The sequence below is a fragment of the Phaseolus vulgaris genome, chromosome 4 (assembly GCF_000499845.2).
Source record: "Phaseolus vulgaris cultivar G19833 chromosome 4, P. vulgaris v2.0, whole genome shotgun sequence".
In the NCBI taxonomy this organism is placed as follows: Eukaryota; Viridiplantae; Streptophyta; class Magnoliopsida; order Fabales; family Fabaceae; genus Phaseolus; species Phaseolus vulgaris.
The window spans coordinates 41,776,616-41,794,701 of NC_023756.2; the positions used below are offsets into that span (position 1 = coordinate 41,776,616).

The 18,086-nt window shown below is 35.3% G+C and overlaps 4 protein-coding genes across 4 annotated transcripts; 2 read left to right on the forward strand and 2 right to left on the reverse strand.

Annotated features, from left to right (window-relative positions):
* Positions 1–179: 179 nt before the first annotated feature.
* LOC137837705 (carboxylesterase 1-like) lies at positions 180–1,537 on the reverse strand. The gene has a single exon (XM_068646809.1). The coding sequence runs from the start codon at positions 1,326–1,328 to the stop codon at positions 258–260; it is 1,071 nt and encodes a 356-aa protein (XP_068502910.1). The 5' UTR covers positions 1,329–1,537; the 3' UTR covers positions 180–257.
* A 6,659-nt stretch (positions 1,538–8,196) lies between these two features.
* On the forward strand, positions 8,197–10,760 carry LOC137838838 (protein FAR-RED IMPAIRED RESPONSE 1-like). The gene is made up of 5 exons (XM_068648058.1): positions 8,197–8,240; positions 8,599–8,695; positions 8,775–9,001; positions 9,104–9,827; positions 10,248–10,760. The coding sequence occupies exons 1-5, from the start codon at positions 8,197–8,199 to the stop codon at positions 10,758–10,760; spliced, it is 1,605 nt and encodes a 534-aa protein (XP_068504159.1).
* A 12-nt stretch (positions 10,761–10,772) lies between these two features.
* Positions 10,773–11,392, forward strand: LOC137838839 (uncharacterized). The gene is made up of 3 exons (XM_068648059.1): positions 10,773–10,880; positions 10,967–11,158; positions 11,246–11,392. The coding sequence occupies exons 1-3, from the start codon at positions 10,773–10,775 to the stop codon at positions 11,390–11,392; spliced, it is 447 nt and encodes a 148-aa protein (XP_068504160.1).
* Positions 11,393–11,625: 233 nt separating this feature from the next.
* On the reverse strand, positions 11,626–13,323 carry LOC137838840 (protein MAIN-LIKE 2-like). The gene is made up of 5 exons (XM_068648060.1): positions 13,075–13,323; positions 12,826–12,972; positions 12,626–12,725; positions 11,811–12,517; positions 11,626–11,736 (listed from the first exon to the last, which is right to left on the reverse strand). The coding sequence occupies exons 1-5, from the start codon at positions 13,321–13,323 to the stop codon at positions 11,626–11,628; spliced, it is 1,314 nt and encodes a 437-aa protein (XP_068504161.1).
* Between the last annotated feature and the right edge of the window lie 4,763 nt (positions 13,324–18,086).

Here is an 18,086-nt window from a genome sequence, read left to right on the forward strand (position 1 = left end):
TTTGTTGTAGAAGAGAGAAGACTCGATTGATAATGGATGAGGTTCTATGACAAAGATTTGTGTTTCAACAATACCATAAATTCCTCCTAGACCCATTAGAAAACACACTATACACTCAAATTCTTTATATTCATTAATGATCTTGATTAGGTTAAATGACATGTATATAAAAAATGAAATGACAAAATTTGTCTTTACTTATTATATAAATGAGGCAATCACAAGAAATTCTTAGTCTTACTCTTGAGCAACGATAATTAATTTAAAGCTGAAATAAAAGTTTTGATTACTCCATATAGCTCTTTTGCCTTCAATGGATCAGTATCTTGAATCCCATGATAATCCCCTGGAGTGAAATGCCCCACAACTCTCACACCCTTCTTTTCCATCAACTTAACCAGCTCCACCTGACGATCCACCAGTGGGTCACCGCCACTCCCGGTAACCAGTACCCACCATCCAAGCCTTTCGATCATTTCCAATCTAGCCCCACCCTTCCCCACCGTCGGATTACAATACTCGTGATCACGGTCAACCCCAACAGGTAACGACAACTCCCATATGGCGTCATTAACGCACAGCGCCAAATGAGGTTCGTTCACGAGCCTCCGCTCCGAACCTGTCCTGCGGACCCCACTGAAAAACGGTTGAACCAGAATAAGCCCTTTGATCTTGCGAATCTCATCATCATCAGCCGCAGCTCCACGTAGACCGGCGTTGTAGGCGATGTTTCCCCCGGCACTACTTCCCATGAGAAAAACGTTGGAGTAATCGACGAGGTTTCTCAGCCAGTCATCCTGGTTGGCTTTGATCCAGTGCAGCGCCTCCACGGCATCGTCGTACGCCGCGGGGAGTCTATGTTCCGGTGTGAGACGGTACTCCACGGACGCTACGACCGCAGCGACGTCGTTTGCCATGTTGAAGCAAAACTCGTGGAAAATCGTTGAGGCTGCACTGAGGAAAATGAACCCTCCACCATGGAAGAAAACCAGTAGGGGGAGTTTGGAGCGGTGATCCCGTGCTGCGCGGGGGAGGTACACCCGCGCCCATGTGCCCTTCGATTGGTTGATGGGGAGGTCTTTGGAGAGTACGAGGAGAGTGGGATCTGCTGCGGGCGGGCTTTCAGGGGGTTTGTTGGGGCGTGTGACGGTGCCGTTTTGGTTAAGGATTAGATTGAGTTGCTTGTAGGGGTCTTTGTTGCATGGGGTTGAAGTGGATTGGGTTTGGAGAGTGAGTGAGTTTGCAATGAAGAGAAGGGTTAAGAAAAATGCAAAGGCAATTGAAGATCTCCAAAAGAATTTGTAATGTGAGAAAGAGAAGAGGGGCATGATTGAGTTTTGAAACTATAGGGAATAAGAAGCATGAATGGGGAAGAAGGAGAAGAAATAATTGATGAATGATATGATGGTGTGATATCTTTATCATCAATTTTGGATTTTAGATTATTTGTAGGAATCTCACCTTTAAAATAATCACAATTATTTAGGAATCTAAGAGTTAAAGAAAAAAGGGATACACACGGTAACTAAAATTTGTTCTTTCGTGTTGATAACTTTGAAGCCTTTTGGTTTATCCTTTGAGGTGTTTTCTTGGCCTCATGTTGTTGGTGGATAAGATTTTTTTGGTATGTTTCTTTTTCAATAAATCATATATAGATATAATAGTTTGTGGGTGGAGCAAAGAACGCTATAGCCGTGTTGGTACATATATTAACTAAAGCTAATAATATTTCAGAAAGTGAAATTAATGCATGATTCTAAAATATTTAACTCATAATATCGAAAATGAATATGAAGACGAAAATACCTGATTTGATAAAGGTGAAGTTGATATTGTTAGATGTGGTGGTATCTAATAATTATGACATGTTAACAGAAAAGATGAGTTACTAAAAGAGGTAGGCATGTACTTTGTAGGAAGTAAGAAAATCCTCATTCAAAACCTTTAGTGCAACTTCTATAATGAGAAAAAAAAGTAGGAAGAGAAGTTTTTTTTTGTAAGATAAGATCGAGAGAGGTATCCAAAAGATAATAATAATAATAATAATAATAATAATAATAATAATAATAATAATAATAATAATAATAATAATAGTAATAATAATAATATTAATAATCATAAGTGTGCCATTCGGGTAGCTTAATTAATTCGGTGTAATTATCGATCCAATAATCAACTAGAGGATTAGTATTCAAATGCTGACCTGGCAGGTCACGCTGAGCTGTCAAAATTCGATTACGAAACGTGTCAGAAACAGAATGAAGTCACTCCTTAGAAGGGGAACATTCGTGGGAAGCGTGGAGAGAGAGAGCAGGATGTAGTGTGAGAAAGAACGTGGAGAAACCTGGACGAGAACTTGAAAAACCCAAAGGGTAGGGGAGAAGAGTATAAAGGGGGTGCATACAGAAGAAAAAAGGGACGACATTTTTTGGGAGCAGAGAGCGAAAGATAGAAAGAAGAGTGTAAACAAGAGAGAAGAAGGAGAGATAGAAAGAGAGAGTTGAAGGATGAGAATTAAGTATTTGACGAGATTGCTTAAATCCCGACCTGGTCAGAATATTTTGGTGCCCACCATAAGACCGGTAAAACTGATCTCGCCAATCGCTAGATACACTTTGTGAACGATAAATCGAATAGGATAGATGACAACCACCAGCAGACCCGATGGGAGAATGAAACGCCCACCCTCCAATAGATTATGGAAACGATGCTAGCATTACAACATGACAATGAAGAAGTCAAGAAACAGGCACGAGAATTTCGAGAGGAACGAGACTGTCTGTAAGAAGAAGCTTGAGTTGATAGAGAACCGTCCTGAGCCAGTCAAGACAAACTGCAAAAGAAAGTGGACCGATCTAAAAAATTATGGAGGACACAGTCTTTATGAATGAGGAATTACGAAGGACGAATGAAAAACTGCAAAGGACCGTGCACCAACAAGTACGAAGAGATCTGGTCCCGCCCCATTTCATTACTTCGAGAATAACGCCTTTCTTGGGGGCGGAGGATCCTGAAGGGCATCTAAACGGCTTCCGAGCTCAAATGAAAATCTTAGGGGGATCTGACGTTATACGTTGTAAGATGTTTGTAGGAACGCTCATGGGAACAACCCTTCAGTGCTTATTGGAGTCCCTGACAATAGCATTACATCATTCTAGGAGTTCTCCAATATGTTCAAAGAGCGATTTTCGGCCAACAAAATTGAGCCCCCTCGTCTCATCGATCTATTCGATGTACGACAAAGAGAGGGGGAACCTTGTAAAGATTATCTTGATGGCTTTTGTGTAGTCTCGGTATGTTTATGGAACCCAAATGAGGAGATGATGGTAGATCCATTCGTCAAAGGTCTTCGAACAAGTCTCTTTAGCGACTAATTAATTCGCAACCAAGCCAAGTACGAGAGAGAGAGTCGTTGTTCATATCGAAGCAGAGAAAGCAATAAGGAGGAAGAGAGTGAACGAACTGTAGAAGCAAGAAAAATACAAGGATAACTCACATGCCCATAACTCGAAGAATGCTGAACCATCAGCTAGAAGGCGACCTGAGTGAAAGTATGTTCCGTACGTGGCTAAGAGCAGTTCAGTAAGAGACATCTCGCTAGTTAAGAACAAGGTGAACCCAAGTTCAACATAACGTTGAAATCATTGTTAAATAAGGAAGATGTGGTGAAGAGGCTCCAGTTCCACAAAAGACCGACCAAACATTAGGCGCAAGAAGATAAGCTTGGTGCGAGTTTCATGAGGCTCGTGGCCACGACACAGAAATATGCTTGACCCTAAAATACTAGTTTGCTAAACTAGTTAAGGAGGGTTTTTCGGGAAAATGCCTGCGAAGCTCGGATGTCAACCGAAGAAGTGGAAACTAGCGGCATGAGCACAATCACGAAATTCCTGTACTTAGAGACCTCAACACCTTTGCCGACAGATTCGCGGGCGGAGGCACACCTTCATCGACCCGGAAGCGGTAATCCAGGTAAGTATTATCTTTGCAGACCCGATTGCCCTTGTTATTCCTTCTCTTTGTTTCACCCCTGCAGATATGGAAGATGTATATCCTCACAAAGACGACCCCATGGTACTCTTTATGGTTACTATGGGACGTAATGTACATCGAGTGTTGATCGGCCAAGGAAGCTCTGCTGATGTCATGTTTTGGGACATGTATCATGGCCTCAAAATTCCTTCCTACCATCTTCAACCCTTTGATGGATGTATGGTCGATTTTAACAACGACCAAGTGGAGGTACGAGGATATGTAGAACTACGCATGACCTTCTCGGACGAAGAGGCAACGAGCACCATAACAATCAAGTATATAGTTGTCAATGCCCCATCATCGTACAAAATGCTTCTGGGATGACCGTCATTAAATAAACTAGGAGTAGTGGTTTCCACGTCGCATTAAATGTCATCACTATGAAGGTAGACCAGAAAGTTGTGCAGAAGTGTTATGGAAACAACCTCTGGAGTCGATGAGGGACTTACATGATAACAACATGTGCAAAGCAAGTAGGAGTGGATGTCGACTATTAAAGATGCCCCAAATTGACTAGAGACATTAAAGAGGTTCAGATAAATAGAAGAATTTTCAAAATGGGGGCAACACTGCATGAAGAACTAGAAAGCAAGTTGAAAGTAGTTCTTCAGAGGAACATGGACGCCTTTGCATGATCGACGATTGGCAATCCTAGCATCAACCCCGATTTCTTGTGTCATCGTCTTATCCTAGAAATTAGCACCAAGCCGGTGATGCAAAGATGACGAAGGCATAACGAAGAAAAACAGCAAGCAATTAAAGAGGAGACCGGGAAGCTTTTAAATTAAGGAAATCCAGTACCCTGAATGATTGGCGAATGTAGTGATGGTGAAAAAAGCAAGCGAAAAATGGAGGATGTGTGTAGACTTCACGAACTTTAACAAAGCCTGCCTCAAAGACTCCTACCTGTTGTCGAATCTTTGGGAAATAATACCCTCTCTACTAATAATTTTTGAAATACAGTTGAGTGGTGTCTTAGAACTTAACAATCCCACAATGCGGTTTCATAATCTTTAGTGGTTACTTAATTATTGAGTTGCTTGATTTGAAACCTAAGTTATTTTCAAGCAAATATGGAAAATTTTCCTCAAATATAGCACTATTTTCACTTTTATTTCCCCATTTCGCACCCTTTTGTTTTTATTTCCTTATCTAACACTGTTTTTGACTTTTTTTCTCAGATAGTACTATTTCCACTTTTAAATATTTATAAAATTGTAGTGAATTTAATATTTATAAAATTGAAATAGAAGAAAATTTGAATTTTTAAAATTAAAAATTAAATATATAAAAATTTATGAAGAAATATCAAAACAAAGAGAATAAAATAAAATATTTTATAGGTATTTTGATGTAAGTATATATTATGGGTAAAATTAATGTAAACCTTAAACCCTAAATCTTAAACCCTAAATCATAAATCGTAAAACCTAAACCCTAAATCCTAATTCACAAACACTAACCCATAAATCCTAAACCATAAACCACAATCCTTAAATCCTAAACCCTAAACAATAAATAATAAACTATAACCCTTAAACCTTAAATCCTAAACCATAAACCCTAAACTGTAAGAAATTATAAAAAATATTATATAATCATATTTTTTATTATTATTTATGACATATATTTATATACATTATTTACATAATTTTTCAATTAAATATAATTTTTTTCTTAATTTTTATTTTAATATTATAATTTATACATTTTTTTATTAAATTTATTAATAAACTTACTCACTTAATTGTTTTTTATTATTACATATATATCATTAATGAATAACTTAATTTTTATTTATAATTTTTTAAACCATTCAGTTAATTTATTTTTTTATAAAATATCCAAAAAAAATTATTTAATTTTTATTATTACTTTATTTTGATATCTTTTTAAATTTTCTTCTATTTCAATTTTATAAATATTTAAATTTACTAAAATTTTATAAATATTTAAAAGTGGAAATAGTGTTATTTAAGGAAAAAAAAAGTCAAAAACGGTACTAAATAGAAAAATAAAAACAAAAAAGTACTGTATAATAAAAGTGGAAATAATACTTTGAGGAAAAAATCACAAATATCCTGGATCTCAAAGTCTAGTAAAAATGACAGTGTAAAAGTTGAATGAATTTGATCATTGTGTAAGAGTTGTTTTAAAAAAAATAGAAACAAATTTTGTTTTTTTCCTGTCATATGAAGTGTTTAGGGTTTCCATTTCCTTTTCCTTCTTTACACTTTTTGGTATATTTTTCCGACCTTTGTTTTTGGGTAATTACTTTAAATTTCTAATTACTTAACAACATGAATTAAGTGAATGTTAAAAATTAAACTCTTCAAATATAATCATGTTTATAACTCTTGTTTCTCCTGTTTCTTCATGTAGCCTAACTTCTGGACAAGACCTGTTGAGACTTTCAAGAGAGCATATACTATAACTGAATTATAATATTTTAGAAAAATCAAGCGAATTGGGTAGAGGAAGTTCAACTACAGTTACAACAATACTGATAACTATCAGAAGTTAGTACATCTAATGGTTATTTGTTCCAAGTCATATGGAGAACTGTTTTTTTAAACGGTTGAGATACTCTCAAGTATTCCTTTTAATTTAATTTATTTATTATTGATAAAAAAAATAGAATATCAGTAGATCATAAACAAGCGTAGAAAGTTTGATATAAAAAATACATGTGGTTTTGTGTCAAACTTTCCAGATGTGACATTTTAAAATGTTGGATAGTTTTACCTTGATCTTAATTTAGTATTGCACAATATCATTCCCTTAATCTGTTTGATTTTACTTTTGTTATCATTTGATTTTTAATGATTTTTCTTATGTACTTGATAAGGTTTGATATACTTTTATATTCTCAAAATATAAAATTGTTAGACTTTTAGTCCTTAGAAAATAAAATTTCTCCTTTCTTTTTTCTTTCATTGATAAAAATGTGTCGGATGTGTTATCTTTCACAAAATATTATGTGACATTTTCATTAATACATTTTCTTAAATAAGGAATCAAAAGGAAGCAATTTTGTTTTGAAAGAATAAGACTCAACATTCCTACATTTGCATGCAATAAAACCATTGAACTTCTATGTTATTACACTCTTATCTTTATTATGACATATTTTTGTAAAGATACATTTTAAAAGAAATTAGTCGTAGTAGTATTTTTTTTTTAAATGGTTGGTATAGTAATTTATTAATAATGAAAATTTGGAACAATAATAATAATATAAGACACATTTTAAAAGGAACTTTTAATGCTAAAAGTTAATACGGTTCATTGTTAATATATTTTTTAAATTAAACTAAATTAATATCTTCGAATATAATTAATTACTTTTATTAATATTTCTATTAGAAGTGCCAAGCTAGAAGTGTTAAATCCATTAATATTTACTTTTTTTATTGAGTAAGATTTCTTGAAAATATCTAATTAGAAAAAAAAAATCAGTAAATAAGACTTGTAACTCATAATTTTTTATTTTTCAGTAAAAACCAGCCATTAAGAAATACTATGTATCCAAAAGATTACATTTCACTAAAAAAAAAAGTTTATTATCATGGGCGAAAAACAGAGACTAAGTATGAAAAACCTACACAAAAAGGTGATTATCGTCGGCATAGCGTTAATAAGAATTTTGAAGCTAATATACTCGACGTAAATATATATTGGCAGGTGTGGGCATGACGGGTGTTTTTTTGCGTAGGTGAAACATGGGCTTAGCCTACAAGGGGTTTAGAAATTTACAAAAAATTGTGAGTTTGACCCACGCTAAACCCACATAAAATTATATTAGCGTGAGCCAGACCTTCAAAATGTTCAAGTAGTTATAAAAAATTGTGAGTTTGACCCACGCTAAGCCCACACAAAATTATATTAGCGTGGGCCAAACCTTCAAAGGCTTCTTCTTCCTGCACCCCCACATTTTTCTTCCTACACCCCCATAATTCTAAATATTCCTAAAGTACCCTTGACCTATAATTTGAAAAGGGCACTCTCCTGGACTTGCATTGTAGCAGTTCATCTTCATCACTGAAATATCAACTATTGTTGGGAGTCTTTGCAATTCTTCGGAGCAAGGTGGAGCACTACAGAATGTTGTCGAAGTATTGTTTGGGTGTTAGAGGTAAGACTACAGTTTTTTTTAAAGGCATGGCGGTTATGGGGATTTCGAGGTTACCGGATATCGGGATCCGGTAATATATTCTAGGTTTAAGAATCCGGAATTAATTACATTGTGTTTTCTGGATGAGGGGGTGTTCTGGAAGTAAAATTATCATAAATTGTTGTTTTCCGGATTGTTGAATCCAGAAGCCTGAATTGTATTATGGATTGGTGGATCTGGAAGCTTAAATTGCATTATGAATTTTTGAATCTGGAATTGTTTTTTTGTGTTATGGATTCCTAAATCCGGAATGGTTTTTTTGTGTTATGGATTCCTGAATCCGGAATGGTTTTTTTGAATTATGGATTGATGGATCTGGAATGATTTTTTTGACCTATGGATTCATGGATCTGAAATGCAATGATTTAGTTTTTTTGTTTTGTTTGTAGAAGCATGGACAGTAGTCAAGAAATTGAACAAGAATTATATGATGGGGTTGATGTGTGGGATGATGATGAATGTATAAGTGTGTTTACTACAGATGAGGTAAGGTTAAGTTTGTAAAGTATGTTTAAGTTGTTTGTTAATTAGTAAATGAAATAATTTGTTATGATAACTTTTGTAGATATTTCGTACTCGGGATGAGCTCCTAAAGTGGGTTAGAAAAGTTGCATTTCACTTTGGTTTTGTTATTGTGATATTGAGATCGGATACTTCAACTGGCCAACGAGGAAGGAAGACATTTGTATTATTAGGTTGTGAGAGAGGTGGTAAATACAGACGATATAAGAAGGATTTAAAGGTTACTGAGAGTGGAACTAGGAAATGTGGTTGTCCTTTCAGATTACGAGGGTATCCAATAAAGAGTGGTCAAGGATGAATATTGAAATTAATTTGTGGGTCTCATAATCATGAGTTGGTAAATACATTGGTTGGTCATCCATATGCTAGTAGGTTCACATGCACTAAGAAGTCAATGCTTATGGACATGACAAAGAGTTCGGTGAAGCTTAGAAATATTTTGCTAACAATGAAAGAGCATAATGAGAAAAATGTCAGCACAATAAAACAAGTTTATAATGCACGATATATGTACAAAAGATCAGTACGAGGTGATAGAACTGAAATGCAACAATTGATGATGTTACTTGAGCGAGATATGTATATCTATTGGTCTAGGTTTGAAGAAGGGACGAATGTTGTGCAAGATTTATTTTGGACACACCCTGATTCAGTGAAGTTATTGAATGCCTTTAACATTGTATTGATGATGGACAGTACGTATAAAACTAATAGGTATAGGATGCCCTTGTTTGAAGTTGTTGGTGTAACCTCAACGGGATTGACCTTCAGTGCTGCATTTATGTTACTCGCATCAGAACGTCATCATAACTTTGTATGGGCCCTCGAGAAGCTAAAAGGTTTGTTTTTGAGAGTTGATTCATACCCAAAGGTTGTGGTTAGTGATAGAGATATTGCTTTAATGAATGCAATAAATGTTGTGTTTCCTGAAGCTGCTAATTTGTTATGTCGTTTTCACATTGATAAAAATGTTAAAGCAAAATGTAAAATGATTGTTTATCCAAAAGTGGCATGGGATCAAGTGATGGAATCTTGGGGAGCAATTGTTGATTGTGAAAATGTAGAATCCTATGAACATCGTGTGGAGGCCTTTAATGTTGTTTATTCACCATGGCCTATATTTACTTGTTAAGGCTTGGACGGATAAAGTCATGCACTTAGGCAACACGACAAGTAACAGGGTTGAGGCTGCACATTGGAGTTTAAAGAGGATCCTTGAGACGTCAATGGGGGACTTATGCTTTTGTTAGGATTCCATTAATAAGATGATCATCTTGCAACATAATGCAATTAAATCTTCATTTGAAAAGAGTTTGCATGTAGTGAGTCATGTCTTCAATGTAACAAGATATAAGAAATTGGTTGGCTTCGTTTCAAAATATGTCTTGCAATATATTGCAGAAGAGAGTGATCGAGTTGAATATGTTGGTTTAGATAAATCTCGTTGTGGGTGCACCATTAGATCTACTCATGGCCTTCCTTGTGCTTGTGAATTGACTTCCTTTGGTGTTGGTAGATACCATTGCATTCAGTGCATTTCATTTGGACACGATTAAGCTTTTTAGATATTTCAAATGATGATACTTTAGCAGAGTTGTCCATCCAACAAAAGTGGGCTGTCATCATGAATCAGTTCAATGAGGTTGACATGGCTGGTAAGATTAACATCAAAGCCAAATTACGTGAGATTGCCTATCCAGATAAGACATCTTTATGTCCACCAACGGAGAAAGTCAAAACAAAAGGTGCACAAAAAGGGCGTCAGAGTAAATTTGGTAAATCAACGAAGCGAATTCCTTCTTACTTTGAACATGTTGATGTCATTCTTTCACAACATGATAGTTCATCTAGTTTGAAATGTAGCAAGGGATTTATTTCGGAGACTCCTCTGACCAAATCAATACCAATGCTACAACAATTTCCGGTTGGAATTCATCCTTACATTGTTGATATTGTTGATGTTAAGGTTGACGGTCATTGTGGTTATCGTGCGGTTGGTGCATTATTGGGTATGGGACAGGAGTCTTAGGCTATTGTACGCATGAACTTGCATAAAGAACTTTATCAATGGCATCAAGAATATATTGATTTGTTTGGCAGTGATGAACGATATGAATTTCTGAAAAATTCACTTCTAGTTGACCACATGGTAATTCTATTCATTTTGAATGATGTTATTAATTGTAAAATGGTGTATGAGTTGGATTAACTTGTTACATTTTATTATGTTTGCAGATAAGTACAGATAAGTGGATGACAATACCGGATATGGGATACGTTATTGCGAATCGATATAATGTGATTGTTGTGTGTTTATCTCTTAAACAATCATTGACTATTTTTCCATTAAGATCCCAACCTCCAACAGATTTTAATCATCACTGCATCATCTGTATTGGACATGTTCATGGAAATCATTTTGTTCAGGTTTGTTCAACTTCATTGTTAATGAATTTTAGGAATCATAGAAAAACATAATTAATAATTAATGACATTATTTACAATTTTTAACAGGTTCAGTTGCAACAAGGTTGTCCGATTCCACCAACAGATATTTTATGGTCTACTCATTGTTATCCAATTGTCAAAACTTGGTGTTCATATTATACTAGTCGGATGCAAATGTTTACACAAATTATGTCCATTAGGCGACATTTATAGTTGTAATTGCATTGATAAATGAATATGTTAACATTCTGACTATTATAAATGCGGAAGAAGAATTGTTTAATTTCATAACCAAAGTGTTCATTCATCAAATTTAGAAATTCAGAAATAATTGTAAACTAAGTCTTTCTTCACGAAATTACAAAACATAACAACAACTAAAATGATCATCATCATCGTCTGTGTCGTCGTCTGCGGACATACACAAACATGTCCTCGGTGGCTGATCAGGCTAGCATCAAGGCTGTCTGTGTCCCTTCCCATGCAGGTGAATCCTTGGTTAAATGACCATCATCTATAATCAATTGCAAGGTGGATGCTATTCTTCTACAAAGACCCTACAATTATAAACAAATCACATTGATTGCAATTGAGAATGTATTATTTAAATAAGAAAGTAATAAGTTCTTACCACAGCGGGATGCTCAAAGATAGTATCATTCCCGTCCTGACGTCGTCCATCAGGGGTAATCACCAGAGGTCGATTATCCTCAACCATCTGAATGATATATGGGTGTGATATAGACTGAAACCACTCCAAATATGCAGGAACACAGGTTAGCATTAAAATTAACCATCGATGGTCGATCTCAGATGTGGAGGGATCACCATTGGCTGGGTGACGAGGGATACATTGTAGATATCCATACTGTTTAAGTACGCGTTCAGGCAAATACATCTGCCTACAAGCCCTCAATCGAATGTACCCTGAAAATAAAGAAATCCACTCAAAAGGACGCACCGCTCTATGCTCTTCATAGGGCATCCATTGAACAACACTTATACAAAGACTATCTAATTGCATCCGAACAGATGCAAGTGTGGACAACCTACTCCCGACCACATATTTCATACATCGCGGCTCATCCTCAACATAGTCATCCCGAACTTGTCGATGCCCAATACTCGAAATGTGCTCATATATCCACGATGCCAATAACGTGACATACCCAGCTAACTGTCTAGTATTTGCATAGGAACCATCTCCCAACTGCTCATACATGTGGGTCAAAGCAGCTGCTGCCCACGAGTATCCTCCGATGTGCCTTAAATCTACAAATAATCCCAAGTAGGATACACTAACCGATGTAGCACTCTTATCTGCAAAGATGGTGCAACCTACTAGGTGTAACAAATATGCCCGTACAGCCACAGGTCATTGTCTTCTGCTACATGCGTTCTCATACATCTCCCTCAATCAGCTTAAACGCACATGTCCACCCTGACAATGGCGAGTCTCAGTAGCTGCTACTCCCCGTTCTACACGAAGTGAATCAACAAGCAAATCGGTCGCCGCAGCTGCATCCAAGCTCGTGTACGTGTAAAACTGCCCGATAATTGGGAGGTGCAACAAATTCTACACATCATCCAATGTGATGGTCAACTCACCTACAGGAAGATGAAAAGAATTTGTCTCTGGGTGCCACCTTTCTACAAATGTCTATCGTGTCATAGCTTGTCCCAACAAGTCCAACTAAACCTGACAACTCCACTGCAGGTAGTATCCGAGGATGAGGAACACCCATCTTATTCACTTTTCGGCCATGAGACACCAATTTTAACTCTCCTCGATCCTAATTTAACCAACCAAAGTCATATAAAATATACAATTTAATGAACGAAAATCATATCAAATTAACAATGAACAAGTATCATAATACAACATATTTACTTACCACACCATTCCATAATTGCATGGCGACATGGTCTTCATAACCTGTCAATAATGTCCTATCTCGTGGACCTCCAGGATAACCTTCACCTTCTACTTCAGGTGCGTCTTCGTCCTTCACCTCCATTTGGGGTTCAGCTTCTTCAAGTTCAACATGTTCTTCATCTCCATTAACATGTCTTCTTCTTCTTCTAATAGAGGTTGTGGGACGTAGACGATCACCTTGTGAACCTCCTCCCCTAGTCTTCACCATTTCTATTCAATTACACCATTCCAGTTAAACCAAATTACAAACTAATGAATAAGATGTTGAACCAATACAAACACAAAACAACAAATATAAAATTCTATTGTATCATTTCTACTAAACAAACATTGTTATCTAAGATCATAAAAACACAGGTCTGGATCTTCCTTTTATTATATATGTGACTTTGTCTGATCCTTGTTAATGTAACACGAGTTAAATATTTTCAGGCGATTGATTACACCAAGGAAGTTGTTAATGCTGAACTATTTGCGAGTAACTTTAAGCAATTGGATTATGTGAAAGTCCCTACAATATACTGGGATTTTACCACACCGTAGGTTCAGCATTCAGTTCTCATAGATAAAACATTGCAGTTATACATCTTTCCCATTTTACTTATGATGTATTTCTTATTCATCTATGTAATTTAACTATTTTTCAAATGCAGATTCTGACAATGGAGTATGTTCTGGGGATTAAAATAAATAAAATACAAGCTTTAGATGAACTTGGTGTTTGGGTGGGTCCCGTAAAGATCTCCCATGATGGATTCCAAGTACACACTTTGCATGCTATATACTTAATTTTTGGTTTAATCATATCATATTGCATAAAATAAGAGAACAAGTAAGAACTTGCACAGTAGAAGGGTGGGAAAGTAGCTTTGCATAAAATATTGTTACATTCCCTTTTCAGCTCAAATAGAAACTGATTTGATCTTTGACTGTTTTTGGTACTGCACTTAGCATTGGAAAACATTATGATAATTGTGAATTTTGAAAAAGATTTATAAACAGGGAGTTCTAATAATTTGTTTTTCCAGCTAACATCAAATATTCATATTATTTCAACTAATTTATATGGATTTGATGAGCAGGGGATTCAAAAATTCAGAACTATCCCGGATCCAAAATTTCGGAACTTTCCCAAATCCAAAAATTTGGAACCTTCCCGGAACTATAAATTCGGGATTTTACCGCAAGCATAAACTCGGGATTCTATCGGATTCTATGATCTGCAATGCAAGAAAACACTTACGGAAACAAAAATCCATAAAAAACCGGATGTGCAGATCCGAAAGTAAAGAAACTAACTTACCTTGATTAAAAGCACTCTATATCAACAACAGAAAATGTCTGAGATTGTAAGGATAACGATTTGTAGGTGCGGCTGCTGCTAGAAAATGAAACCCACGGTTGTGCACTGAGAGAATCGTTGCCTGCGCCTTTTAGGGTTTTTTTAGGTGAAGGGTATTTTTGGAATTTTAAAAACTATTAAGGACAATTTAGTCTTTGCATAAGAGTGTGGGGTGCAGGAAGAAAAACGTGAGGGTGCAGGAAGCAATTGTCACCTTCAAAATGTTCAAGTAGTTATAAATTTTTTTGAGTTTGACCCACGCTAAGCTCACATAAAATTATATTAGCATGGGCCAAACCTTCAAAATGTCCAAGTAGTTATAAAAAATTGTGAGTTTGACCCACGCTAAGCTCACGCAAAATTATATTAGCGTGGGCCAAGCCTTCAAAATGTCCAAGTAAAGTGAGTTTAGCTACGAGGGCACACAATAAGCGTAGGCTAAACCTTCATGTTGGCCACAAATTAGCGTGGGCTTAGCCTTCAAAATATTCAAATATTTTTTATATTTTTTATTTGAATTAGTGTAGTCTTAGCCTACAAGCACACAAAGAATTTCAGTTTGAAATATATTTTTATTGAAATAAATCAATTTTAAAAAGAAAACTATTTTTTTATTAAAATAAATCAATTTTAAATTACTCTACTTCTCTTTTTCTTATTGCATTTATCCTATTTTTTACCTATTTCATTTTTTTTCAATATAATTATTCAAGATAAAATTATTTTAGGAAGCAATAGAAGAAATGTTTTTCTTACTAAAAAAATTTTATTTATAACTTTTTCTTTATACTTTTTACTTGTCTTGAAAATTGAATATTGTTTTTAAATTGAGCAAAAAAAATATTTTTTTAATAGGAACAAGGAAAAAAACATAAAAAATGATTTTCTAATATAAGGCCCACGATAATAAACTTGGAATTTTGTACAAAAATACAAAGGTAGAAGCGTGATATCTGTGGTTTTTTATTGATGATATTTTGATTGAAATTGAACAAAAGTTACTTTAATTAACTAAGGTTGAACTGGTAGATACCAAGACAAGCTTACCTTCACACTCTTCAAAATACCAAGGAAAACAGAAAACACGCTTTAAAAAACAGAAGTTGAGCTATATAAGGTTCCAAGAAACTTCTACTTTCTAATCATGTCAACCTAGAGAAGTTAAATCTTAAACAGTTTGAAACCTTTCTTGTTTTAACATAACAAGAAAGAGCCTACAACTAAAGGATCATCTACATAAAAAATGACTACAAACATTCCTAAAGAACAAGGACACACACTCAAACAAACTATGCTTAACACACTGCTACTAAACCTAAAAATAACAGTGCCTAGGCTCCAAAAAGAACATCAAAAGCACTTTAACTGCAGCAAAAACAACATCAAAACAACACCAAACCAGCACCAAAACTGCAACATAAACCAGCATTTATACAGCATAAAACCAGCTAAAAACAGTACTAAAACTGCAACAGAAAACCAGCATTTGCACATCATAAAACCAGCACCAAAACTGCAGCAGAAAACCAACATTTATACAACATAAAACCAGCAAAAAGCAGTACCAAACTACTCTTGCCAGAAACTGTAATTAACTTAGCTAAGTAAACAAAAATTTTCTCCTCACATAAGCATTTCTAAGAAAGTTTATGTTCCATCAGCCCCCAATTAACACTAGTTTCCTTACAGACATCACTAGTAAAAAATGTGGTCATGGGCAACACAACCACTCCCCCAACTTCTAAAGTTCACTTATAGAACTAGATTTATCTCCACTACATCTTGTAAATTTTCTTTTCATCTTTCCTACCAGTATTGCCCAACTGAAAACATAAAAATAGGTTGAAAGAGTTGCTTGTCAATTTTGACCTTTCCCAAGACATAATCATTGTTAATCGTGCAAAGCATTTCTTATCCTCAGAGGGAGGAACTAAGTTAGAAAGCAATAAAATATGAGAAACTATATGTAATTTTAATGGAAGAGTAATTTTGTACTTTGAACATAATTCTTATCATATCTTACCATTATTTGGTCCATGTTGAATACAGGAAAAGGTAACATAATTTAGTTATCTAATTATCTGAGGTGCACCAAACATTTGACTGGCTTAAGCTTATCATGCTTGGATTCTATCATATTCATATCGTAAGTTGTTTTTATCCCAGTATCATCCTATCATATCTTGAACACAAAACAAACCTTAACAACACTATACCACATGTAGATAAGTAATAATCCACAAAAAATATGTAACAGGAGACCAACAAAAAGTTACCTTGGAGAACAAGGTATCCCATGCTTTAGCAGACACTCATTTCATTGAGGTAACCTTTGAAACTGGGACTTTCCCATGTGAGCATTGGACAAACGAGTTGCCAAGAGGACTGCATATACCTTGCAAAGTAAGCATGCTATAAAATACTAATACATCAATTAACCTGACTCTAATAATTGTTTGAAAGGAAAAGCACTAACACTGGAATAATGTTGTCAGCCCACTGGCGAAGCCATTCGCTAGAAATCCAATAAAATGGTTTTTCCAGTGGTTGAACAGGAGCTTCAGCTAAAACAGATCGAACCTCTTGTCTCCTTCCAATAATACGACCAAATTCCAACTCTTTCTTGTTATTGTACTCCTGACAAGCTTCATCATATGAGGCATTGAAATTTTGAATCTCATTACAAAGATGAGATGCAAGAGAAGCACCATTTTGCAAAGCAATTTCCACACCCTCTCTTTCATCATGCTTAGCACCACAAATTACACTCCCAATTTCACCAACATTTTTTGTATGTTTAAGATGGTACATCAACATGTACGCATCACTAGACAAAAATGTCTCCACAAGTGAAGATTTTGAATGAGAGGCATGCAAACCATTTCCATTATTGTCCGCTACTATCACTTGAGAACAATTAGAATGAATTGCATCAGTCTTGATGGATTTAGAGGTAGAATTTGAAGACCCTTCGCCAAATGGATGACAACCCAAATTAGTAACATATTCATCATCAAATTCCCACAATTGCCCAGTGTTTACATCCTTAATATGAGCAATGTAATGACCACTATTAGCACCAGTTCCCTTGTGAATCAGTACAGCTGACAATCCATACACCAAGTCGAACTGAGACAGCTCAGACATTCTATGCCGCATATCAAGTTCAGCAGGAAACGAGAAAGCAGAAGAAATTTTCTTCTTTGTTGTAGTCTGTCAACACAAATAATACACAAATACACTATTAGAACACAAATGAATGGTAAAGAAAATCAAACAATGCAGCATATATAGGGAAACACCATTAAAAACCACTATTTTAAGAAAGAAACATGACAAATCATGCTCCATTTCTTGAGAGATGAAGATGTGTTATGCTTCATCTGAATGTAAATGGATCTCTTGGCAATTTTGAGCAACTATGAATGACCCTCCCAAGGATATATTTTTCCCTGAAAATATGCATGCGTCACTAAACTATTTTTATAATACCTTCAGTTTAAAAATTTCAGAAGATGAAATAAGCTTTGAACTATGAAGCAAAGACTCCTTTCCTTGTTGAAGTGCCATATTGGCAAATACATTTTCAACAGTTACTCCTCGCTAGCACCTCCACTTTGAAGGACATC